Below are 25,518 nucleotides of genomic sequence, written 5' to 3' on the forward strand. Positions count from 1 at the left end.
AGGAGGAAGCCTTACCTGTAAGGAGCAGTGGGCAGCAGCAGGGCCTCATCCTCCCTCATTGGGATCTGCTATCCACAAGAAGGTCCATTCAAGCAAAGTGCAGCCTTTTCCTGCATTAAGACAAGGCAAAACCAGGTTAACAGCAAATACTGGCCGCTGTGGTATCTCAAAAACAACTGGCACTCAAAACCTCTGTCCTGTATGTTGTTGTTGGCATGGGGATCAATCACTGTAGCAATTAATTGAGCTGTGAATAATAGGAAATGTTTTAACAGGTGAAATATTCGAGAGCAGATAATATCCTCATTATTAATTCAACGTATAACCTCACATAGATCCCTGTGGTGGAAACAGCACTGTTAGTGGATAGAAGGGCACTATTTCCAAGGCTTGCAGGGAGACTTGATGCCTCCCCTGTGCTTTATTGTCTGTCTCTAGCAGAAACACTTTATTTATTGTTAAAAAACATCAGATATTTCCTGCAGTTCTACTGAAAAGTCAGCTGTAGGCTTGCAAGTGAGCAAAGGAGTAAAGGCCAAAAGCAAAGGGAGGTTAACTTTGCTTGGGAAGGCTGCATCCCTCTGAGCCTTTGCCAGCAGTTTATTTTGCTGTCCTTTGTGTGTTGCTTCAGTTGCCTGATGTGACTTACACAGCTGGGGTCTGGCAGCAGTATTAAACACAGCCTGAGCACAGCAGGCAGAGCAGGAGCTGGGAATGGGGCTCATAGACAGCCCCAGCAAGGGATGAACCAAGTCATCATCAGGCCATAAACTAGAGACCAGACCCAGTATATACCCAGGAGACAGAACTAAAGATAGGACTGAAGTAACTTACAGGTTCCATCCAGCAGACAGAGACAAGATATAACTCAGGTAGAAAGCAAAGGGCTGAGCTTAAGTGGGCTCCTAGGCAGTGGTGGCTGGGGCAATTCAGACCTCGTGGTGCTTTCTTGGCCCAGTTAACCACATTGCTTACAGGTGGGCTCTATGTGTGATATGCTACCTCTATAAGTACAACCCAGGAGCACCACAGCTGTAAGGGCTTTGTGAATGAGCTCAGCAGGAGGTCATGGTCAGCAGCAGAACACTCAGCACAGCTGGATGCCTGTCCTGTACCAGAGTCACATCCTGTAATAACCTTACTGCACCCTGCCAGCCCTTCTCCTCGCTTCCGTGGCTCTGTTTGTTGTTCAGTGCTCATTACATTCAAACAGCCTTTGGAAAACAGCGCTGTCTCCAGAGTCCTGGATCACAGCTTCCAATCTGCTTTTTTTTGCTGCAGTTTAGCAAGGAGGAGAGCTAATGAGACCCGACTTTGCGGAAAGATCTCCCGTCAGTTTTTCTTTCTGCAGCTTTAATGAATTTGCAGTCCCTTGTTCTGTTTACCAAGTGACCTGCTGTTAAGAGGACAGGGCTGGGCAGCCCAACACACCGTGGTGCCGTGTATTAATGCTGTGCTTCCATACAGCAGTAATTGATGCATGCTGTGTCCCTTAGCCTCAATACAAGCACTTACTTCTCCCAAGCTGATCTCTACCATCACTTTGTCACCACGCTGCCTCTTCATTGTAGCAAGCAGAACCCCTTTGCCATGTTCTCTTTGCACACAACATGAGAAAACTCTCTGCTCAGAAATGCTCAAAATGCAACAATTCTTGTCCTCCTTCCTCAGACAATAATGCTGTGATGCTTCCAACAAACCCTTCCTGTATGTCAAACAGAAAGCAATTAGACTCCCGAAAGGCTTATTTCATTAGGAGCTGTATTAATTTGTGTCACAGATAGAAGCACAGGACCTCTGCCATAGGTGACAGGGTTGGCTTTCTTAATGGGCAATAAAGCAATAAGCTCTAAAGTGCATTAGTCTGGGGTGAGTAGCCAAGGATTAATGAGAACACTTGCACGTCAAGTGTCTCGATAAAACACCATCAGGATCTGACTGTGTTGACACCATATGTTTTAAGATGCTGCATTATGTGATTCTGATGCCATTCCCTGAGCCGCACAAGTACAGTGTTAGACTGAGGTGGTACCTGGAGCTCTGACAGCACTAACACCATTAGCATTGATCAGCCCCGCATTCAGTTCCGGCTGTCGTGACTGTAGCATGAAGATACATATTGATTCTATAGTCCAAAGAGGGTTAAATCCATGCAGACATCTTGGCTCCACTTCCAGCTTGTTCTTTCCACACAGAGCTGCTACCAAGGGCCTTTCACTCAGCTTGATGGAGCGTGTCATCAAGAGGTACGGGGAGAAGGTTGTGAAGATGCTGACAGTGCAGTACCGGATGCATGAAGCCATCATGCAATGGGCTTCCTCAGAGATGTACGACGGCCGGCTCAGTGCTCACCCATCAGTAGCCCAGCATCTGCTCAAGTAAGTGCCTTTCTCTTGTCTTTCTCTTGCTGGCCTCCATCTCCCCTCCTCTTCCCAGGCTGTGAATTCAGCAAGCAGCTTCCATGGGTATTTAAAAGAAAGAGGCTAATTAGTTTGGGGTTTATTGGAATACTGAAGCTTTAGATGTAGAAGGGATACGAAAACTCAATTCCTCTGTGGTTCCTTGTGCCACACTTTCTTCTCCTGCCCTACAGCACTGCTGTCAAATCTCTGCTAATACTCTTTTTCCCTCACTCTCAGCTGTGTAAAAATAGATATCAGCTACCACAGCTTCCTAGGTCTGCATATCTTTCCTCTTTGAGATCACTTAAGCAAATCACTGACACCCCCATGCCTTCCCCCTGCCTACAACAACTGGGCTGTGCAGCAGAGCTGATAAGAAAGACGTCCAATCACCTTTTGGCATAACTTCAGTGCTGTTAATATGGCCCTCTCCCAACATCTTTTACAGGGACCTGCCAGGCATCACCTGCACAGAAGAAACCACGATTCCCTTACTGCTCATAGACACTGCTGGCTGTGGCCTGTTCGAGCTGGAAGTGGAAGATGAACAGTCTAAGGGGAATCCAGGTACTAGCATTGGGAATATTTCATTGGCAGGAATTGACTGAAGTCCTCAGCCTCCCGAGGGCTTGGCCACTGCACTGCTGAGTCACTGTCCTGAGATGTTCCACCCAGGCTGGAGATGTGGCTCAGAACTGTCTCCCTTTCATAAAGTCCCACGTGGCTTTTCTCAATGAATCTTCTCAAGGCAACAAGCTCTGTGCTGTTTTACTGGCTTTAAAGAATAGGTTTCATTATGGAGATTTAGTGCAGAGTCACGCACCATAGCCATTCCAGTAAAGCAAAGGAACTTAATAGGAACATGAAGACACTGCCTCCTTTGTGTCCTTGCTTTTGCAGCAGAGGGAATGGATGTGATCTGCTCTTCAGGGCTGCTGCTCACACTCCTTTTAGCCTGGCTTGGTTGGCTTACAGAGGGCCTTTGCCAGGTTGTGTTGCACACGGGCTGTCCAAAATCTGATGCTTCACTTGACAATCCACATAACCCAACACAGTTATGACTTAGAAAGCCATCAGCAGAAAGGATCTCATTTTTCCACACCCTTCTGAGACAGAAAAAGGCTCTTGTCTCCAAACAGAAGTCTGAGATAAGTCAGGGATCCTGAGCAGGAGATAAATGCAAGTCTTCCAAAATGTGGGAGTTTGCCTTCTGGAGCAGCAGACTGCAGATTCTGGAAGGTGTTTTGCTGCAAAATAGATGGTATAGAGTCACTCCTGCAGATAAACATGTGGAATAGTTTGCATTCCTCTTTAGATTGGCCTTGTTCGATCTCCCTGAAGCAACCACCATCCTGAGCTGACAGCTCTGGAAGGAGCGTGAAGGTTTTTATATGACCACAGGGGTGTTGGAAATGCAGGGACTTAAAAGCTGGAGGCTTTTTCACTCACAGCATAGAGAGAGAAATGAGATTTGCAGTGAGGTCTAAAAAGTCTCACTTCAAAGGGAAAATAACCAATTCCCTGAGTTAGTGTTGATCTCTTGGATTATGGCAGAAGAAAGCCAAGGGTTGATCAGAGAGCTCTTAGGGAGCTAAGCTTAGATATAGGGAGCTGGTGACTTGGAAAGGCAAGAATCAAGGAGCAGGAATGCATAGCACATCACCATCTATCCAAGCTGGGACTTACCTGAGCCTTTCTTTGCTGTACAAGGGGGAGCAGACAGGTTTCTCCAGTCTATGGCACATCCAAGGTGCTGTTGTCATCAGCTTGAACATGCTTCTGCCTCACTGCCCCTTCTGCTTTGTGCCCTAGGAGAAGTGCAGCTGGCTGGTTTGCACATCCAGGCTTTGGTAGATGCTGGTGTGAAGGCGCAAGACATCGCTGTTGTTGCCCCCTACAACCTCCAGGTGAGATGGCATTCTCCTGGCACCTTCTCTCTTCCTTTATGCACATAAGAGTGGATTCAAACTATTTTTGCTTCCAGGAGCAATACCGAAGTACTCTCAGAGAGAGGAATGCAGAAGGCAGCAGAGACAAATGATATGATCAGTCATTATGGCCATCTCATCCTTTGGCCTTTGAGAGGATGGGGCTGTTCCAACACAATGCCATTTTAATGCTTTTCCCCTTTGCACTTCTCTCTCCAAGTGACCTCTCTCATGTCTTTTCAGGTGGACATGTTGAGGGAGCATCTTTGCCACAAGTACCCTGAGCTAGAGATTAAATCAGTTGATGGTTTCCAAGGCAGAGAGAAAGAGGCAGTGATCCTGTCATTTGTGAGATCCAACAGGAAAGGTGAGAACGTGCTGCTGGAGAAGGGGAAGAATGGGAATGGGGAAGGACTGGGTCACTCAATACATTAGAAGTTACTATGACTTTACAAGCTATGCACCAAAAGTGCTCCTTTTGGAGGCAAAATCTAGAGCAGAAAATTGAGTTCTTTGCTATCAGAGGCTGCAGTGAGAGTTAATAGGTGGAAAAAAGCTGCTGAAGGGTTTTTAGGCAGCAGCTCATGCAGAGGTCCCTTTTCAGATGCTCAACAAGACATCCCTGCACTGATGCTGCTGAGGATGAGACCACTATGTATGTGCCGGGAGTGCTGATGTCTGGAAGGAAAAAGGGGGAAAGGATGCACGGAAGGGGGAGGTGTTCTCTGCCTTGTTTAAAGAAAGCCTGGAGCAGGAAAAGAAGCACTGGGGGAAGGATGGAGGTGGGGTGCAGGGCTAAGAATAGCCCTGATGCACAGTGACTCACCTCGCCTCGCTGGTGGCTCAGTGGGAGCCCATGTCCTCAGCAATGACTCCGACCCTCTTCCCATGCACAAGCAGGCAGAGCTCGCTACCAGCAGTTGCACTGAGTCTTGATATTCAGTAGCTCTTGTGGCTCCAAGCTGCTCATAGTGAGAGCAGGAGCCAACCCTGTACCACACCAGCCCCAAGAAGACTCTCTGACCTCTTTTTGCTCACTCCCTCTTGGTTTTCCTGCAGGTGAGGTGGGTTTTCTCGCCGAGGACCGTCGGATCAATGTTGCTGTGACACGTGCCCGGCGCCACGTGGCCATCATCTGTGACAGCCGCACAGTGGGCAGCCAGGCCTTCCTTGGGAGGCTGCTGGAGCACTTCAGGCAGCACGGCCAGGTGCGCACAGCATTTGAGTACCTCGATGACCTCGTGCCTGAAAACTACTCCCACGGAGGGGAGCAGCAGCAGAGCACCAAGGCTCCTGCAGCACCCAGCACTAAACAGCAGCCAGCTCCAAGGAGGAAACCCAAAGCAGCAGCTAAAGCAGCTCCTCAAAAGCAAGAAGCACGTTGCTCCCCTAGCGCAAGTAGACCTGGGGGAGAGAGCCCAGGGACAAAAGGTGACACAAACAAGTTTAAAGCTGAGCTGGAAGCCTTCCTGCAGAGTGACAAGACACAGCTGGATTTCCCCTCATCTCTCAGTCCACACGACCGGATGCTGATTCACCACCTGGCCGAGGAGCACGGGCTGCAGCACATCAGCACGGGGGAGGGCAGAGACCGCTACATCAGCATTCGCAAGGAGCTTGGTCAGGCTGTGGTAGCCCCAGCCACAACCCCCAGTGAGCAGCAGCCTGCTCCTCAGACACAGGACTCTAGTGGGGAAGTTCCAGCCCCTACTGAACCTGAAGAAAGAAGTGAGGGCTCAGGGAAAGTGGACCTGAAAAGGCTGCACCTGGAGAGAGTGCAGAGGGAGAAGGCCAGGCAGGAGGAGATGGCAAAAAAAGCTCAGGAGTCCAGCGTTAGTACTCGGGGAAGCAGCAGGAAGAAAGACAAAAGTGAATGCAAAGGTAGGTACCTCAGTTCATAGGAGCAGGAGATTGACTGGAGGCTTTCAAATGTAGGGAGAGAACTAAGAGGTACCTTTCCCCTCCTAATGGTGGAGGTGGGGGTGAATCAGAGCTGAGAGTTACCTTGTCCAAGTTAGGCATGGTCCCTTCCTCTCCCCCAGCCACCTTCTAACAGAGGGACACCCTCAGCCTTTGAGCTGGAGTTCAGTGTTGCAATGAGTGCCATGAAGTCCTTATCACTGCACACACTGGCTCCAGGACTTGGCACTGCCTGGGCCTTGGGGTTATTTGGGTTTGTTAAACCTCTGCTTCTCTTCTGCTCTCAACCTAGGAAAAGCAGCAGCTAAAACCACAGCAGACGGTGCTTCGGAGGAAGATATAGACGCTCTGATTTCTGCTGCCATTAAAGCTGACAACACCTGCGGCTTCCCCCACTGCAAAGCCAGTGTCACAACCCTGGGCCAGATCTGCCCGCACTGCAACAGGCGATACTGCTTCAGCCATCACATCCCAGAGGTACAAACAGGGCCAGAAAGCTGCCCAGGGGCTGGTGAGGAACAGGATATACCCAGGTCTTAAGTGAAAGCTCCACAAGCAAGGTTTCCTTGCAGGGAGCTTAAAGCCAAACCATCGTTGTCAGATGGTTTTGTAAAGGTAGAAGGGGCTGGCAGACAAATGGGTTCAGTCTGCAGGGTCTTGGGGTAAGCCAGCCTTGGGCCTGAGCCCTGCAAGTCAGAGAGGACGTGGCTGAGAGGTGATGAGCTTCCATTAAGCCATGGCCTCCTGCTCCCACCATCCCTCATCCTGAGTCACCCAAGCAAAGCTCTTTGCCTCCCGGGGCTTAGCAACATTTAGTGAGCTGACCTATAAATCCGCAGCATAGATTTTCCCCTTGTCAAGTACTATCTGTTTCCATGGCAAAGAATAGTTGTATTTATGGTCATTCACAAGCTGGTTGGGGATATAGATTTATTCCCTGCAAAATCACCTCTCCCTGCTGAATTGTAATGAGGAATAATTGGAGGGATGCAACCCACATCAATGAGTTTTTGTTACTTTTCAAACCTCAGCCCTTTTCCTGCGTGGTTCATAGAATCATTAAGGTTGGAGAAGACCTCTAAGTTCCACCATCAACCCCTGCCACCTCTGTCCCCTCTCTCTCCCTAGGTTCACAGCTGCGGGGACAAGGCCAAGGCACACGCTCGGCAGTGGATCAGCAGGGAGGGGGTTCTGTACCCTGGGAGCGGCCCTAAGGATAAATCCCTGGACCCCACCAAGAGAGCCCATCTCCAGCGCCGCCTGGACAAGAAGCTCAGTGACCTGACAAACCAGCGCAAGAGCAAGAAGAAAGGCAAGGAGAAATGAAGGAGCTGATTTATTTCCTTCTGGGGACTTGGAAGTCAACGTAGGTTGGACTGCATGAAGCAATGATGCTGCTAAAGGTATAGGGAGGTAGAAAATCGGAGCTCTTGTTTTGGGTGGTAGCTGCTGAACAAATAGGCACTGGGGCCTCCCTAAACTTCGGATGGAGGAGAGCACTTTCATTTGTCCCCGTTATCCTTATTGACAAAAGGATGCACACAGAGAGGCTGCAGCATGCCAAGACATATTAAAACACTGAAAGCAATCAGTCAGCTGTCCCTGCAACGTTTCTCTCTACTACAACAAAAAGGTCAATGTCTGTGGGCAGTGAAAAGCCCTGGGTGCCCTTCTCCTTGCCACTGTGTTGCCAGTGCAGCACAACTTCACAACAGAACCTTCTCATCCCTCAGCAAACTGCACTAGCAATCCCAAGCAGAGGGATGGACAGATGCCCCCAAGGGCATCCCCTGCCCCACACATCCCTCCATCACCTGTCCATCTCAGGATAACAGAGGGGGAACTGAGTCCCCAGAGCAGCAAACCTTACCCAGAAGACCTCGTTTGGGCTGGTAGCCCACAAGCAGATGGCATCTAAAGGGCTTTGTCTCTTTGTTTCTCCTTTCCCCTTGAAGCTTAATAATACAGAATTTGGGGGTGTTTCTTATTTCCATAGAACAGCCCTGCTGCAAGGGAAGCCACAGGGTTAATTTAGCTGGGAAAAGGGGTTGGGGTGACCACGTGTAGTCTTTAGGGGATGATTCAGCCTGGACCTGGCCTCATACACATGAGATATGGGGACAGACACCCCTGGTGCAGAGCACCAAATGCCCTCCGCAACCCAACAGAAAGAAAGACCACATATGCTTGAGAGAAACTGCACCATGCCAGCACTTTTATCACCCCCCTCTCTGTTTTCCCCTCACATGCCCCAAAATCCTTCCAAAGAATCCCACGCCCCACCACCCCCCACCCCCAGACCCCCACACATTTGGGGTCACCGTTGGTTTTGGGGGCACAGCAGAGGGCATGCAGGATGCTGAGGAGCCTGGCTGGTGCCCAGGCAGCAGTTCAGGGAGGATTTATGCTGGTTTTAGTCCATCCTCAGCGGGTCCCCCAGCACATGCGGATGGGGAGAAACACGGATGGGATTTTTTCCATCCTCCTCTTCCTCCCAGTGGAGGATTCTGGTAGCAGGATGCTCTGGCCGCCTCTTCCTTTTCACCTCCAGACATGGCATTTGGCCACCATGGCCAGGGCAGAGCTGGTGTTGGGGCGCAGGGTCCCAGGTTGCTCCCACCAGCAGCCTAATTCCTCCGCAGCGGATGCCACATGGACACAGGCTTCCTCAGCGTGGCCAGCATCTGGTTCCAGTGTGTGATGCCCATGCCACTGGCTGCTGGGCCGATCAGGACGTGACCCACGTTGTCAGCACGGCCATCCTCACCACTCTCAGCCACTGTCACCCGCAGGGACAGGTCCTGCAGGGGTGCATGGAGTGATGGCTGTCAGCACTTACCCCCCCGTACCTCTGGCACATGTGTACCCCCTATACCACCCCATGCTTCCCACCCCAGTACATATGCTCCCCTACATACCCACCCAGCACATACATGTACCACTCCATCTTCTCCATGCAGTAGAAAACTATACATGCATATCCCCACACACAGCTATGCCCTTTATGTATGCATCCATCCTGTATTCATTCACCACCTTACCTCTCCCACATCCCCTAAACCCATATATGCAGCCACCTACACACTCAAGCACACCCCATACACATGCATCTCCCCCAGCAGCCATACCTAATATCCCAGTACTCACCCATCCTCCTGCATCATCCATACCCAAAAACCATACATGCACATCCCTACATGCAATGCCATACTCCATATGTGCCCATCTCCCATACCATCACATCCCACTGAGCCATATATGCACAACCACAGTTCCTATGACTCCCATTCCATCCCAGGAAGTCCTCACTAGTGCAGGGATTTGGGGTCCCCAAGGAATAACAGGACAGACCTGGAGCACAATAGCTGGCACCGAGAAGATCATGGCCTCATTGAATACAGGGTTGGTGTCATCCCTCTTCACTGCCGTCTTCTTCTTGCTGATCTTCCTCCCATCCTGCAGCAGGTAGACTTTGACAAAGGGATCTGCTCGGGGCCAAGGGGAGAGAACAACCCTGGTGTCAGCCACATTGGAAACCATCCCAATCCAAGGCATCCCAACCCAGTAGGGCTGCCCCTCAACTGGTTTTACTCCAACAAGAGAGCTCTGGGATGGAGCAGGACAAGCACCCATGTCCAACCCAGAGCTTTGGGGCTTTGAACTGGCCCCATACTCACCTGCAGTCCCTTTGCCATTGCTCCAGATGAGGTTTTTGGCTTTGACCACCACCACCGTCAGCCGCTCAGCTGTGGGCAGGTAGCTGAGGGAGAGCAGGATCTCCCCCACCGTATCAACTGTCTGCAAGACCACAGTGTGCCGAATGGGAGGAGAGTGTTCCTCCCAGGGAATGAGGTGAAATCTCTCCAAACCCCAAAGCAGGAGGAACGTCACCCCACCTCACCTTGTTCATGTCCTGCAGGTAGAGCCAAGCGTTGAAGGGACGCACAGTCAGATCCAGGTCAGAGAGTTTGAGCTCCGCTACACCGGTGCTGACGTTCCTCTCGTCCTCATCAATGCCAAAGACAGAGAAGCGTAGGCTGTCCTCCTCCAGAGCCGCAGGGTCCAGTGGGATGGAGAAACGCTCATCGAAGGCCACGGCGTAGGCACTGCGCTGGATCTGAGGGGGAGTGAGTTGGAGAGGGGCCACAAGCAACGCAATCCCTCCATATAACCATGGCAACACCCACTGGGACCTCAGCAATGAAATCCTTGGGGACAATCTCTGCCATCGTGGTCTCACCAACACCTGCAACCCCAAGAGCATTCAAGTACCTCTGGGGGAAGAGCAGATGGGCAGAAGATTTGCTTTATGGCACTGATGGCTCCCAGCCCACATAGTATTTCGGGGATATCTGGATGAATGCTACTATAGCTACTATTAAGGCAAACAAATAAAGAAGGTAACACGGAGCATAAAACAACAGCAACAACAACAAAAAAAAAAAAGACCACCTTCATAACTCAAGATTGCAAAAGATGGTAATTAGGGCTGGTGAATTATAACGATGCTAAATAATGAATATCTCTAGAACGTAAATACTCAGCCCGATCTTTGGATGTAAAAATGGTCTTTAAAAGGGTGCCAGGAGGATATTTCGGTGCCTTTTTGGGCACTTCCACCCCCATAGAAGTGGGTTGAATGGGTGGGATGAGGTTTTCTGCTCTTTTCAGGAACTGTTTGATGAAATGGAGCAGCAGGGACCCAAATGCTTTGCTTGGCAAAAAGTGGGTGGCAAAAGGAACCTGGGGGCTTCTGCTTTCCCAACGGCGTGTTAAATAACAGGATTTGCCCCCAAAGTGGCCATAGTTGCAGAAGGAGAGGAGAATACTGAGGTCATTTTTAGACACCCACCACATGCAGAGAGGGAAAGCAACCCAAAAGCAAAGATACAGGGTTTCTTTCTGCAAAGACCCCCAAGGGGCTCACCCGGGAGATGCCCACGATCTGCTCAGCTGGCAGCAGGCTGATGCGCATGAAGCAAGACTCGAAGCGAGCATCCTCCTTCTCCAGCAGATCCTTGCCCTGCAATAAGGTGACATGCAGGGCGGCCGCCTTCCCATCGTACTCCATGGACACCTCCACCTGCCCCACAGTGAAATCCTGCCCGAAGTTGTTCCCGATGGACGAGACGGAGTTGAGGGAGTCGGCTGAGACAGATTTCTTTAGGGGCCCGTAGGGGGCCAGCCCCAGGTCCCTGCTCATCAGCTCCAGGCTGCCCAGCTCATTGATGCTCTCGCAGGTGTCAGCGCCTCGCAGACTGGCTTTGCGGCTGGGCAATGGCTTCAAGCTGCACGCTGCTGCCCCACGCTGCCAGGAGGGAGAAGCAGGCAGTGAGTTCTGTCTCTCTGCATAGCACAGATCAACCCACAACCACCATGCCACATAAACCATTCCCCCATTGACAGCCCTACTTTTGCCCCATATCGCAAGAGGGACAGAATTGAGCCCACCTGCATCCTTCTCATCACCTTGTGCTTGATGTCTGAATAGGCCGTCCCGTACTTCTGCTCCAGGTAACGATAGTCATAGTTGGGGAATGGGGAAGGCGCGGGGTAGCTGCCAGAACGCCAGAGCTTCCACAGGTTGACAGCTGCAATGCCCAGCAGCGCCAGAGCTCCTGCAGCGTAGATGCCGATCTCCCAGCGAGGAGGGCTGGCGGTGGCTGCGGAGGGGTGGGGGAATAAAGGGACAGCATTAGATGTCCCAAGGAGGGGATCCAGGAGCTCATCCCGTGGGGTCAGCTAGGAATCGATCACTGCTGCCCCCGAATGGCGCTCAACAGCAAATTGCATTCCAATTGGTGCCATAGGGGAACCCTGACTGCTGCCTGGGATGCCCAAAAGAGCCACAAATAGGAAAAAGAGAGGGAAAATGCTTATGAAACGGGGCAGGGGGAAAGCCAGTGAGGTCCGATGGGATGATACGACAGAGAAAGCCCAGCTTGAGGCTGCAAAACAGGACGCAGCAGCCCCACGAGCAGCTGTTGCTGCATTGCAGCAGCCTCCATCACCCGAGTGATTAAAGCCACACGGATGGCTTCACGAGAAAGGAAAGGAGGAGGGGAGAAGAAATGAAATAAAAGAGGTTTGTGATCACAGAGCTGCTGGGGACTCCGCAGCGCTGCCTCCTGCGTCACGCCGTGGTGCTCCTGCCTTGGGGCCAGATGGAGCAGCAACCACAGCCTGGGGCTGGGTATTATTTGATATTGGAAAGTTTTGGGGTTTAAAGGCAGAAGTGATGTCAGGATGTTAAACTCTGTGCTCACGCACACACCCCCACGCAGCCCTCCCCAGGCTCACAGCTGCTGTACTCACCGCTCAGCCGGTATCTGCCCATGTGCTCGCTGTCCATGGCAGACCGTCCCCACTAGCAGGACAGCCTACAGTGCACAGAGAAAACCAAGCAGGAGAAAAGGACGAAGATGAACATATGGAACCTGCTCAGACTCCAGCACGGCCCCAAGGATTGGGCTGAGAACGGGCTCGGTTCATGTCATGTGTGGGCTGAGCCACCAGGTCCCATTGGGTGGGATTCCCTCATCAGCCCCTCCTGGGTATGGAAATGAAGGGGCAAGGAGAGCTCAAGAGGAGACGTTCAGCCTTTTGTGCTATCTCAGCACCTTATCAGGCTGCCAGCACCTCTGGGAGACATAGCGGATGTGGGATGGCATAGACCCCCTATAGAGGAAGCTGCAGTCCCCCAAAGTCATCAGCTGTGCCCCCAGGGGTGGGCTGAGCCCTCTCTTCCCCCTCATCCAGTACTGTATCCCCACACCCCATCCTCCATCCCTCCTGCCAGAGGAGGAAAGCCCCATCTCAGCCTCAGCACGTCAGGAGGAAAGTAGGATCAAGTTTGCCGCTGGGTTGGCTGGTTGGTAACAAAACTACAAGTAAAAAATCAATCCCGAACATAACGCCGGGCTTTGGGCTCCATCCCTCAGCCCCAAACTCCCGATGTTACTGCTGCAGAGCCCCCAGTTTACACCCCATGTAGATGTGGGGCTCTACAGGCAATACCCTTATGATATATCCTGCTATGGTTTCCCAGCCGTGGGGATGCTGAGGAGCTCGGGAAGGGAAACCGAAACCCAGCCCCAAAATCACAGCTGCGGGCAAACCCCGGCAGAGCGCATCCCCTGCGCGGGGGACACCACGGACACGACCTCCCAACCTCCCTTCCCCTTCATCTCTTCCTTTCTCTCCCATACCGCCATCCCGAGGACTGGGACTCACCGCTGTTTTGGGGAGAAAAAGCTCATTTTGCAGCCGAGCGAGTGATGGTGATGGCGGTCGGGGCAGCCGGAGCCAGAACTGCGGGCGGGGCGGCCCGGCTGCACCTGGGGGGGGGGGTTGGGCTGGGGGGGTTCGGCCCCGCCTGCCGCCCGCCCCCTGCAGCCCCCGGCCCCGCATCGGGTTGGGATCACCCCTTCAGCCCCGGGGTCCCGCATCCGCTCCCACCTCCAGCATCTTTCGGCTCTGTCCTCCCGCAGGGTGTTGTTCCCTCCGCCCGCTTCTCTTCTTTTTCAGGGGCTGCGGACTGAAATCGGGTCCTCCTCAGCGCTGCGTGAGAGAAACCACCTCCTTCCTCCTCCTCCTCCTCCTCCCTCCCATCGGCTCGTTTGGGGTGGGAAATAAAACCCCTTCATCCCAAAGCACCAAGCGGCGCTCACAGAGGTCTGTCCCCAAGAGCCCTCCCAGCAGCCCCTTGGGAACACTCACCATCTATCGCCCACCAGACAACGCCATCTCAGGATGTCCGAGTTCTTGAGTGCTGCATGAGTGGGAATGGAGCTTCACCTCGCAGCTTCCGTGTTCATCCAACCCAGACGCAGACCTTCCTCCTGCTATACAGAGCCCCACGGAGCGATGGCTTCCTCCCTTAGCTCTCAAAATAGCACCGGAGCATTAATTCTGGCTGCCTGGACCACCAGCACCCTCTGCTGGGGTCTCCTCCATCGCTGACCCCTAGAATGTTGTCTTCAACCCAGATCAGCCTGGCTGAGTTTTGGTCACCCCTTGATGGGATCTGAAGATGGATCTGGCTTCATGCAGACTGCATCCAGCTTCACAAATACATAGAGCGCCTGCAGCAGGAGCTAATGCCAAGAGCAGGTAGATGATACTCAGCGCTTCACAAGCAAAGACATCCCTATTGCTTCCTGAGGATCAAGGGTTTGTAACATCCATTTCACACCTTAAACCTTAAGGCACCAAAACCTTGGACAGACTCTGTACCAAAGAGAAACCAGACCAGACCTCAGTCCTTGTGAGGTGACAAGATAAAGCAGGAGCACGTGCCCGTTGTACCAAAACACACCAGCAAACATTGCTTTATTACAGTGGTTCAAGTTATCCAGACTAACCATAAAAGCTGATCAAACAGAAGGAGACAAACACAAAAGTCAGTGCTTTTATGTAATAAGTCAAAGCTCCAGAACTGTTATTGGGAACCAGGGATACTTCAGAGGTTGTTTCTCAAGTACCTCAGTGTGTCTTTGGCAGGGTGGAGGAGGAGGAGGAAGGTACAGTGACACATCCACCTCGATGTGCCTGTTACCACCCAACTCACATAACAGACTCAGATGATCATACTGCGAAGAGACAGAGGGGGGACCATAGTGTTAATCAACACGGAAGGGATGGAAACAGACTGACCTGAGCCTGGGACTACACAAGCACAACACACCGGTAGGAGCTACCAACCACTCAACAGTTCATAAGGATGGTGGAAAGCCAGAAATGAGAACAACTTGGACTGAAACGGTGTAACAAATAAATACTTGCATCAACTCAGCGCTGTCTGCCCATTTATACATTTGTCAGCACCTAGTTACAAGGCCATTTATTCTTCACTACCTCACAGCAGCAGAATACTATGATTTAAGAGCAGCCACTGAGTGACTACCCACAATGAACTGTACGTACTCAAGAACGAAGCTGGATGCTTCACTCTCACAATGGTCATCTGCCTGCTAAGCAACCGAGGCAGCCCCGAGGGCCCATCCAATCTCTGCTTCGTTTGTCGAGCTCTTCAGATGCAACCAAACCGTTCCATTCATTGAAGGCCGCCCTACTGCTAAGTGTCCTTCAGGGTCAGAAAATATTCAGGTCACTCCATAAACCTAAGAGAAATGCAGATTGATTTTGGTGGCTCTCCACGTGCAAGACCAAAAGGGATTGGAGATGTGGATGTTTATTATCCATCAGCATCTCAAGTCTCCTGCCACCTAGAATTTGAGGGGATATGCTTTTTAAAGCTACGCTGGTATTGTATCATTTTCTTCAGGATAAACGCTTTCGACAGCCAGATTAGATCACTGTACTTAAGGAGTTTCATCAGTGCCTTAGGGGCCAACGCAGAGGCTTAGAGCAAAATTGATGCTTAGTTGCAGCACTTACATTTTGGAATAATGACCCTGAAAAAAAAAAAAATGAAAAAAAAAAAACCCACAAATGAAGCCCAGGCTTCCAGTTTCTTTTCCTAGATGCTGAGTCACAAGCAAAAACGCTGTCTAGTTTGGCCTGCAGACCTCCACTGCTACGTGCTGCTTCCCTTTAGTTTGCTCCTTTGGCAGGGATGGCAGCGCAGTGTGTAGTGCAGAGAACGCCTTTTCCAGCTGGACTCAGGAGATTGCTCAGCCTGGAGTTACCATCGGAGGAATGGGGCAGCCCTGAAGGGTGGCAGAACAGGACGTGCTTTGTACAGGCAGACACCAAGACTGAAATCCTCTTGGCAAGCAAAAGTAAAAGAGCTGAGAATAAGGCAAATAACTTAAGACTGATGGAGTAACTCCCATTTTTTCTGTTAATAAGAAGATTTTACTCCATGAAGCAAATGAAAGGCAGGCTGACCTTTCTTATTCAAACTTCCCTTACCTTTAAGAGATGACCAGGATTAATTAAAAAAACCCAGAAAAGGCTAAGGAGAAGCCTTCTGTCTCCCTAGAGCTGTGATAAAACATAAAATTATTGTAAGCTATTCCAGGACATTGAAAGTCAGTTTAGAGAAAGGCAATAACCCCCACATTAGAGGTGCTGTAACAGTAGTGTACTGCATTACATTCTGTGCAAGTAACGCAACTTGTTCACAAGCTTCAGTTGATCTGTTTATCTCGCTGCAGTTCAGTTAATTGGTGGCTGAACACGTTATATAATCTGACTCCACACCTCCAGGCAGTTTCAGCGGAAGACACAAAATTCATTTCCTGTGCCATGCACTCCCAATACCCAGATGTCAAAATTGACATCCCACAGTTAACTGAAAATAGATGGGCCAGATTCCCTTTCACTTAAAAGCCCCTTGTCTCCAAACCTTGGAAGGCGTGCAATGCACTTGAACAAAGATCCCACCTTGTCGCAACGATGTCGGTTCTGACTTCCCTCTACACAGACTTTCTCTGACTCTGACTAGGTGTACACGACTAGAAAGGGTGTGCATGTCAAAGTGACATCTTCTCAAAACGATTTTCACACCTTGGAAAACTAACAGTGAAAATTACAAGTTAGGTAGGATATGGTTGAAACTGTCCACCAGGCCAGCTTGAGCACTACGAGTTCTTTATAGCCCTTTGACCATTGCTCAAAGTTTCCTTTCCCTTAGTTTGCTCCCATTCTGTTCATCCAGTATTGAAGAATGTCCGTCACCATTGCTCAAGCATTTGTCCTTTTCATACTTGTGCTCTTGCTTCTGTCGCCTTATCTCCTTATATCGCAACGTGATATCCCTAAAAAGAAAAACAGATGTGTATCAGTGATGTGAATAAGCAGTTTCAACATACAGTGATAACAGTGAGGTAACTCTGATTCAGATGCCAGTGCCCTTGGGATACATAAACCATCTGAGTATTTTGGCTGTACGTTTCTGAAGTTGCCAATGGCGTTGATTCACTTGAAATTACCATTTCTTGCAGCAGTTTGGCTATTTTCACTTCTTTCAGAGTCATATCAGCATGTTCAACTGTGCTGCTATTGCACGGGGCCTGCACCAGAGATCACCGTAATCATTTCAGCCTCGTGCTGCTGTTTTTGCTTTTGTTGGTTTTATCTGCACAGAACAGCACTGAAACCCAACACGCTTAAGTCAGCTCACTTGTTGCTCACACTAGAGCAGCTCAGACAATTGCAGTGCAGCCGACTGTCTTTGCAATGAAGCTGTAAAACATTTCAGACTCATCTAAATCGCAGCAACAAAAGAAAACAAAACGCTGATCTCAGTGGCTGCCCCCATTCAGCCAGGGCAGACAGATGCATATATATTCAACATCCAACACGCTGCTGAACAGATGCCCAGAGCATCTCCCCCCTGAAGACCCAGGCCAGACCTGCACACAGCACATCAAACACCTCTTACCGAATAAAAAAGCGCCAGGCTGTCCAGGTGAGCACGAGTATAATCCCTAAGATCCAGCACTGGGTAATGTAGAAAGGAAGGGACAGTGTAAGCGTATAAGGATCGTACTTCACAACAATCAGAAACTCCGTGGCAGTAATAGCAGCAACCAGCCATGCCTGCTGACCCAATTTCTTATGGAATTTCCTGTAACATAGGTAGATAAAACAAAACTGTTACTGTAAAAATAAGCATTTAGAGAAACATTCTTTCATAAGAAGACTGCTGGGGTAATCATTTCATTCAGCTCTGCACAATTCTGGAAGTCTGGTTTGGGTTACACATGCACATGTACATGACATTCACGTTAGTGTTAAGTTTCCTCTCAGAGGCTCTGAAAACACTTCAAAAGTTAAAACACGATGTGATAACAGAAACTACCCTTCCTTTCAGAGTTCAGTAAATCCAATTGTTCAGCCAGCTTGAGATCAACTGAGGTTTGGGGTAAAGTATGAAGTGGGAGCTCTACTCCTTGGTTACTTGTGTGAATACCAAGTCACATGGCAGTAAGTGCACTCAATCCCCAAATAAATGCATTCTAAAACCCACTCTGTTCCTATGCAGGTACTCAATGAGCTGTCACTAATGATCTCTGAGGGGATTTTAAAAGAAAAAACCACAATAACAACTAGGTAAGACACTAGAAGACAAAAGAAAGGTGTTCTAGGAGAACACAATCTTGGGACAAAAATGCGCTTCATATTTAATTCCCAGGGTCTGTTTTTAAATCAGCAGCAGACAAGCAAATCAGAAGCTGCACTGTTCTGTACTAGCCCAGTGAAGGATTCATCAATCAGTAGCACTAGAAATTAAACTGCGGCAGAATCAAGGCATCTACTCAGAGGTTGTGATGACAGAACAACAGATTGGAGATGCACTCACTGTCTTCCAGGTCTCCTAATCCTGCATGGGAAATACATACAAATGAAATAGCCATGGAATGCCTCTCAGGAAATCTCAGCACCCCTATAAGCAGTAGATTATTGGCAGAAATCTTGGTAAGCTGTTTTATCTAAGCCAGGTTTCTCCATTTATCAACCCTATGTCATTTCTAGACTTGACATTATTACAGCTTACTAACCCATCAGACCAGGTTATTTGTATACCAGGTATGGTCCTGTTTGGGCAGCACAAGACACCCTCAGTGCCTTGCAAAGAACTGAAATCCTACCCACTGTAGCACCACTGGTGCATGTGGATGTGCTGGAGAGACTGCTGTAGATGACTTCCCTTCCTATTAAACTTCTGGTTTTCCACCAGCCAGCTTCTGAATCTAGTCTGCAGAGGGGCCCCAGCCCTCTTACTTACCACAGTGTGCTCTGAAGATCTTTTTCCTACCAGGCCTTTTCTCTATTTTTTCTCAAGCTTAACAAGTTATTTCACTCCTACCACAGCACAAGATGCAGAGTTAAACACATCTAGAAGGACCTCAGCGTGAAGTGGCAGAATTACTTATGAAGGACAGAGGAGATGGGGAGCAAAGAAATACAACAAACCTTCACTGGGCTGGGGAGTGAGGAACGGGTACGTTCAGATGACCTCTGCAGTACTTTTAGGGCATTATAGAATAGGATATTCTACTCTGGCCTATGGCTGCTTATGTCTGGCTGAAAAAATAGAATAGGATATTCTACTCTGGCCTATGGCTGCTTATGTCTGGCTGAAAAAATAGAATAGGATATTCTACTCCGGCCTATGACTGCTTATGTCTGGCTGAAAAAACAACTTGCTGAATACGGCAGTGTTCACCGAGTCCTTTGAGCTGTATTTCCTTGACACCCTGTCACCTTCAGCTACTACACCACCAAACCAGCTCAGGTCAGAACAGGCACCCAGGCATCTCAAATAGTGCTGGGGCAGAGGGAGCTGAAACTGCATGTGTGCTCCCAGCTTCTCTTCCCTTCCTTCCCTCTGTGGCCAGCAGCTGCTTTGGGGAGAGCACTCTTCCTTTAGCAGGCATTTCCCTTTTGCTCAGCCATATCTGCTCCACCGAATCCCATTGGATTCTAAGTACCTGAGAAGGAATCTAAGCACGGAGAGCAAGCAGAGCATCCTTTTCCTCTTCTGTGATGCTTTCCTGAATCCAAAGGAGTCACAGCAAGTCAAGCACACAAAATAAACATTTTCTTTAACGTGAGGCCCAAGAGCCACATTTGAAACCAATGCATATGTTCAAACCATACAAAACTATACAAAACAAATACACTGGAAAAAAAATATATATAATACAGTAAACCAAATATAGTTTATCGTTGATGCAGATGGAATGAGTGCACTGCACTTGAAGCATCCTGTCTAAACCAAATTTGGTGAAGGGATTTCAGAAACTGCTCCAGGTGGATCATCCAGTATGAGATTAATTGGGTAGAAACAAGTTCTAACATGCAGACAGAGAAACAAAGGGCACATGTCTCACTGTGAAACCAAGCTGTTCAGATGACTGGGTCAGCTTTTTGCTTTGCTGATCTGCTTCCTTATTTGGCACCATTTTCTTTCACTAGCTTATGAGATCACGCTGACAGAAGAGCTGAAGGTAACCCCAACAAAAGAGCTGTGCAGACACTAAGGCTGCTGAGGAAGATTTGGTTTCCTGCCCTTCTACTCATGTAAGTTTTTTTTACAGAAAAGTCCATTTTTATTAGATGAATGAGTTTAAAATTCACGGCCTTAATGCAGATTCTCGGAAGAGACACAAAGACAAATCAGAAAGGCAGAGTGAGGTCAACTGCTACAGACCTTCCTACCCTGAGGAATTTCTGGCCAGGAACATTTCATGTGGTCAGTCCTCAAGAACTGAGGTGGCAGCATGTAAATTGGTACAGGTGCACAGTATAGGCTAAGAGTTAGAATACAGCCTCAAGAACTACTCTTATCATGGAGTATTCCCTTCTAGATATTATGTCACCATGCTCACCTCGATATTCTACAAGCTGACCTTGAACTGTCCACAGATACTAAGAATCCCAAATGAAAAAGACAGTCTTTTGTATTTGAACTTCACTACTTTCTAAACTAAATGTCACAGCATTAGCTGAAGAGACCTGATCGGTTTAATCTCAGACAATTCCATCAATAACAAACAAGGCAACATGCCACAATTCTGACAAGGAAGGTCTGTGGAATACTCCAACCTTCATCCAGAAAGATGTTGAGTGAGTTCCCAAAAGGAAAAGGTCAGGAACGTTTCTCATGTGCTGTTAGCTAGGAGCCTCCAGTACAGCCTGTTCCTCTCCAGCAGCTTCTCCCTACAACGCAACAGCAAGAATCCATCACAGAACTCCACCGAGTTCCTTGGCTCAGTTAAGCTGGTAAAATGGGAGTAAGATCATCACTGCTTAGGTGACATGAAACATACAAAGGAATCAAAGTCCAGTTGCAAAAATATTCACAGAGCAGGTATTAGGTAAGATCATACACTAAGTTGTGCCATGTTTCATGAACAGTCTGGTGAGGTCAGGTCTGTGGTGCATCAAGCAGAACCATGAACCTCAGAAGAGAGGAAGTTAGTCACCTAACCCATCAAGAGAAACAGAACACTGGTGGTGGCAGTGATGAAGACATGCACTTTAGGATGAGAGTCTCTGCTTGCTTGATGAATTTCTCCAGCTCATTGAGAGAATGGCAACAAACTGAATCAGCAACGAGGCATTGGTGACTGATGATTCTCCTATATTTCAGTGTCATGCCATGTGGTCGAATACAGGGCAAAAGAGTTGTTTTTTTCCAACCCAAACACAAGGACCAGAAGATGAGGGCGTGTTTCTAAGAAAAGGAGCTCACCAATGAGAGGCAGAGACTTCTTCTTACCTTTGAGATGGAGGCACGTCCCAAACCAGTAGGTCCGACACCAAAGGCAGGGGGGCAGCCTGCCACTGCTGAATGTCCCGAAATCCGCCTAAGCAATGTGAGTTGACCCTTCTTCCCAGTTCTAGGAGTCAAAGCCTTGCAATGGAAACTGATCTTCAGAGAATGTTGGAACCCTAAATTCTGAACACAGACACTTTTTGCGTTGGTCAGTGACAGATAATGAACACTTCTTGAATCCAGGTGTTGTCTTAGACTTAAGATATGGGCTCAGGCAACTTGTGACTACTAAAACTTAAAAGAAAATGTGATTTTGAGAACAAAGCATTCTCTGGTCTTATATGGTCTGCAGAAAAAAGCAGCAAGGACAAATACGATGTTTAAGAACAGTCTGAAAGTACATGCACTGTTGTGTATGGGTGCAGATTGCCCTCAATGCTCTTTGCTAAAAGGTCTGCTGGTCTGCAAGAGGGTGCCATGAAAGCTCCAGGGGACCAGGGACTAGCTGGAAGACAGCTCAAGAAAAGAAGCAACTCTAAGAAACAGATTCAGAGTTTAGGCCCTGTTGTCCTTAGAAGGCATTACTAAGGACTGTAGTTCCTGGCTATCAATCTGGAAATGGAGTGTCCTGCACCCGCAAGCCAGTGGCACTCCAGCTAATTTACACATCACTGTCTCAAAAGAGCAATAATTTATAAAAAGCAGATGTTAAAAACCGTGCACATGAAATGCCCTTAATAACAGCTCTTCTCTACCCAGACACAGCCGGAACTTTACCTCCAAACCAAAAGAAAACAAAGAAGATGCTGTGAAGTTAGATCGTTTTGTTCCCAACAAGCTGAGATGGATGCCAACAAGCTGGAGCAAACCAGTGCAAATTCAAAACAAAGCAAGTGAAGATTGACACGGCATATATACAAAAAGACTGGCTTACGGGTCATCCATGAAGTCGTAGATCTCCCTCATAGCCACACCTCCCACATTGACAAAAAAGACAAGCCGTAACAGGACCAAGTAGTGTTCTGGTGGCATCCAAAGGACAAACTTCAAGTAAAATGTGTTCAGCTCTGCCAATAAAAACTGAGAGAAAATACATTTTAATTACATTCAGAAGACTTCACTGAACAAAGCCTGGAACCTCCCTCTATCCCTGCCTCACTCCTCCCCAGCTATTTCACTGACTCCACAATATCCTACTTGGTATCACTGAGCCCACAGTTATCAGCTGCAACAGTGATCAAGAACAGTTGTTGTTTTGTTGTGGTTTTGTTTTTTGAATGTGTAGGAAGAGGTAATAAAACATATGCACTTGCACACGGCAGAGGATGCAACAGAAACCCTGCCAAGCACTGCCTCTAGTTTTGAACAAGTTTATCAGGAGTTTGAAGTACCTCCAAAACTACTCACAACAAAACCTAGAAGCAGAAACTTGTCCTTTCACTATCATTCAAAATCTGACTGAGGGAACAAAACAAAAAAAATCAAACCAAGAAGTGTATGCAAAGCATCCTAGGTGGTGCTTCTGTATGTTTGCTTCGCATTCTTAAACATAGTTATGGAAACATTGCTGCCAAAGCCAGCTTTGGAGCACTGGTTACATATCAATAGCAAAACATTCTTAAGTGAGCTGCTCTGATTATGTGATTAAGTGGGCAAGTAGATAATGGTTTCCCACTTCAAAAGGAATGATAATAAAAGGCATTAAGTGTTGCTATTAAGAAGCATATGCAAACCTTAACGAGGAACCTCAATGGACAGGCTCTCAAATAAGCCACCACCAGAATTCATATTCCATGCGTTTCAAGATGATCAAGTAGATCAAACTGGTCAAGCTGGATATCATTAGCACTATCATCTATTACATGTTCAGTAAAGCAAAAAAGATTACAATAACAGTATTATCTGTTATCAGTCTTTTTTTTTCAGACTGATATTTTATACAAAGTAAAAATCTCAACTAAAGAAACACCACCATGCCAGAGCATCAGCCTAAGTTACCCTATGTAGTTGCTCAATGATTACAAAGTATTAAATCAGATGACAGAGAAGACAAGACTGAGAAGTTTCCTTACTACAAAGATAATGCCACAAACTGCTAGCCATCTCCGTAAGCTGGATGCTGGCTTCCACTCAAATTTGACCCAGCTATAGGGGGTGAACTGGAAGACAATCCTCTTCATTTTACCTCTGAAAGAAAGACAGAACACAAGGTTAGAATTTTAAGAAACGGCAGATAAGAGACATCTACCAACATTGCCATTTCTGACACTGATTGACATAGGCAAAACATCTCATTTTACCACATAAAAATACTGCTTTAATGAGGTTATTTTGAGTTAGCTTTCTTTCCAAGAAAAGCCTGGTTTGTACAATCATTTTGTATTTTAATATACCACATCCACTGTATTAAGCAGTTCCTCTATTCTGCTTTGCTGAGTAAGAACATGCTATGGACAAAGATAACTCACCACTGGCAGAAAAAAACACACATAATTATTAGTTTAAGTGGTCCAATTAGTATGAAGTTATGATTACTGGGAATGCATTATTTGCATGAGGACCAAATAGATCCTTGCTGTAAATATAAGAGCCTGATCCTGATTTGGTTTCTTGCCCCTTCAGTTACAATTTCATTTTAAAATCTTATTCCCACAAGATGTCCTCATTCCTGCATATCAGGCAATGCTCATGACAAACACGTTTATTTTTAATCATATAATTTGCAAGCTAAATAACATTATCATTCCCAAACCTCCACGCTGTATCAAGTTATTAGATTCTCTAATTCACTTTAGCAGAACGTCCTATTCATAATCAAAGTCTTCACACAGTGCTCCAGACTTTGCACACTGCTACTGCTTGCAGTTGCTTTCTACGCCAACCTACTTGTATGTAGGAATGTTCCAAAGTCCTTGCCATTTGTATGTTTTCAAAGAAAGCCAAGAAAGGGTCTTCATCCCACAGTAAATTCCTAATCCATTACATAAGATCACATCCATTATCCACTGAAAGGAGAAAAAAAAAAAAGGTGATGCAGTTTTCCTTCTGATACAGAATAGACTTATTCCTACTCACTATCAGCTCACCTCCACTTTGTTAAGTAATAACTTTTCAAACACACCGAAAAGCATCTCAAAACGCCTCTAGTATATTCCTTAAGCTTTAGGCTGTCTCCTAAAGAAGGGACTTATCTCTAGGCTTGGGCTGTGAAATGAAATAAGTCATGCTATGCCTTTCTGCCTAAGGTTAATTCTGGAGATGGAGCTCCTGAGCTGATTAATAAAAAGAAAAGTAAAGAAAAGAAAATCGTCTGCCCTCTTTATTTGAAGAGAAGCACAGCATTACCTTCCTCAGAAGGTTTTGAAGGCAAACTATCTTCTGCTTGGAGTACTTATTCAGTATGTGTTTACTTTCATAAATGCTATGAAGAAGCAAATCATTGCAAGCTTCAGAAAGAAATGCATAAGTTTAAGAACTCGAGTTGCGTGCCCTGAATGCAGAGAATTTTGATTGCTTTTGTAACCAATTTACATTTCACATGAGCCTCCAAAAGAAAAAATGAAGGGGAAAAAAGAAAACACCAAAAAACTATGTCACTTTAAGCAACAGAGCTTGTTCCTTCCACAGGGAATCAAGATCACTGTAGTCCCTGTAGCTTCAAAAAGTACACACAAGCAGTGTTTTATGACACACACCACTCTGGACTCTGAAGTACAAAGACCACGCAGCTTTCCAGGAAGGTCAAACCTTTGTGTTTCCAAACAGCTTTTCTTACACACCGAACAAAGACTTGTAAACACTGTAATTTACTGCTTAGAGAAAACAGTAAGGATAGGTTTAGAGAGAAGGAAGAGCTGGATATAAACTGTACAGAGCCTGTTTTCTTAACAGACAAGAAAAATAATTATCTGAAACTATGAACACCAAGCTATACCTTTCCCTTAATTTCCAACATGATGGTTTGTACCATCATCATCATCTATTTGAAAATGTTTGTCTTAGATTCTCCAGCTGATATGGAACGAAGCAAAACATATTAAACCACACAATGTTACCATTGTATGGAAAAGTCTGA

At 47.7% G+C, this 25,518-nt stretch overlaps 3 protein-coding genes across 14 annotated transcripts in view; 1 reads left to right on the forward strand and 2 right to left on the reverse strand.

The window, feature by feature from the left end:
• The window catches only part of IGHMBP2 (immunoglobulin mu DNA binding protein 2), a 25,919-nt gene extending 15,613 nt beyond the window's left edge, over positions 1-10,306 (forward strand). For 4 of the 5 annotated variants that reach the window (XM_085548101.1, XM_015863332.3, XM_085548102.1 and 1 more), the window contains 7 exons: positions 2,196-2,378; positions 2,851-2,969; positions 4,215-4,309; positions 4,574-4,697; positions 5,390-6,211; positions 6,543-6,727; positions 7,379-7,841. In XM_085548101.1, coding sequence (XP_085404227.1) covers positions 2,196-2,378; positions 2,851-2,969; positions 4,215-4,309; positions 4,574-4,697; positions 5,390-6,211; positions 6,543-6,727; positions 7,379-7,576 — 1,726 coding nt within the window. In that variant the 3' untranslated portion in view covers positions 7,577-7,841. Of the gene's footprint in view, positions 1-2,195; positions 2,379-2,850; positions 2,970-4,214; positions 4,310-4,573; positions 4,698-5,389; positions 6,212-6,542; positions 6,728-7,378; positions 7,842-10,169 lie in introns of those variants that run through there. The other variant, XR_014946298.1, reaches the window with a different exon arrangement.
• Positions 8,438-14,131, reverse strand: SYT12 (synaptotagmin 12). 6 transcript variants are annotated; one of them, XM_032445164.2, is made up of 10 exons: positions 13,970-14,128; positions 13,709-13,810; positions 13,484-13,587; positions 12,566-12,630; positions 11,720-11,913; positions 11,178-11,558; positions 10,152-10,367; positions 9,928-10,048; positions 9,602-9,735; positions 8,438-9,051 (listed from the first exon to the last, which is right to left on the reverse strand). In XM_032445164.2, the coding sequence occupies exons 4-10, from the start codon at positions 12,600-12,602 to the stop codon at positions 8,878-8,880; spliced, it is 1,257 nt and encodes a 418-aa protein (XP_032301055.2). In that variant the 5' UTR covers positions 12,603-12,630; positions 13,484-13,587; positions 13,709-13,810; positions 13,970-14,128; the 3' UTR covers positions 8,438-8,877. The 6 variants fall into 6 exon arrangements, with proteins under 6 accessions (XP_032301055.2, XP_015718832.2, XP_085404240.1 ...); XM_015863346.3 differs by lacking the exon at positions 13,484-13,587 and having other exon boundaries at positions 13,970-14,118; XM_085548114.1 differs by having other exon boundaries at positions 13,484-13,810; positions 13,970-14,111.
• Positions 14,132-14,551: 420 nt separating this feature from the next.
• Positions 14,552-25,518, reverse strand: part of PTDSS2 (phosphatidylserine synthase 2) — a 28,474-nt gene continuing 17,507 nt past the window's right edge. For 2 of the 3 annotated variants that reach the window (XM_015863335.3, XM_015863336.3), the window contains exons 8-12: positions 24,330-24,448; positions 23,516-23,630; positions 22,378-22,523; positions 17,601-17,786; positions 14,552-16,974 (exon numbers count right to left, since the gene is read on the reverse strand). In XM_015863335.3, the coding sequence (XP_015718821.1) occupies positions 16,830-16,974; positions 17,601-17,786; positions 22,378-22,523; positions 23,516-23,630; positions 24,330-24,448 (711 nt within the window). In that variant the 3' untranslated portion in view covers positions 14,552-16,829. Of the gene's footprint in view, positions 16,975-17,600; positions 17,787-21,495; positions 21,627-22,377; positions 22,524-23,515; positions 23,631-24,329; positions 24,449-25,518 lie in introns of those variants that run through there. The other variant, XM_085548113.1, reaches the window with a different exon arrangement.

This window comes from Coturnix japonica, chromosome 5 (assembly GCF_054131305.1).
Source record: "Coturnix japonica strain WE chromosome 5, WE-NBRP24, whole genome shotgun sequence".
NCBI lineage: Eukaryota > Metazoa > Chordata > Aves > Galliformes > Phasianidae > Coturnix > Coturnix japonica.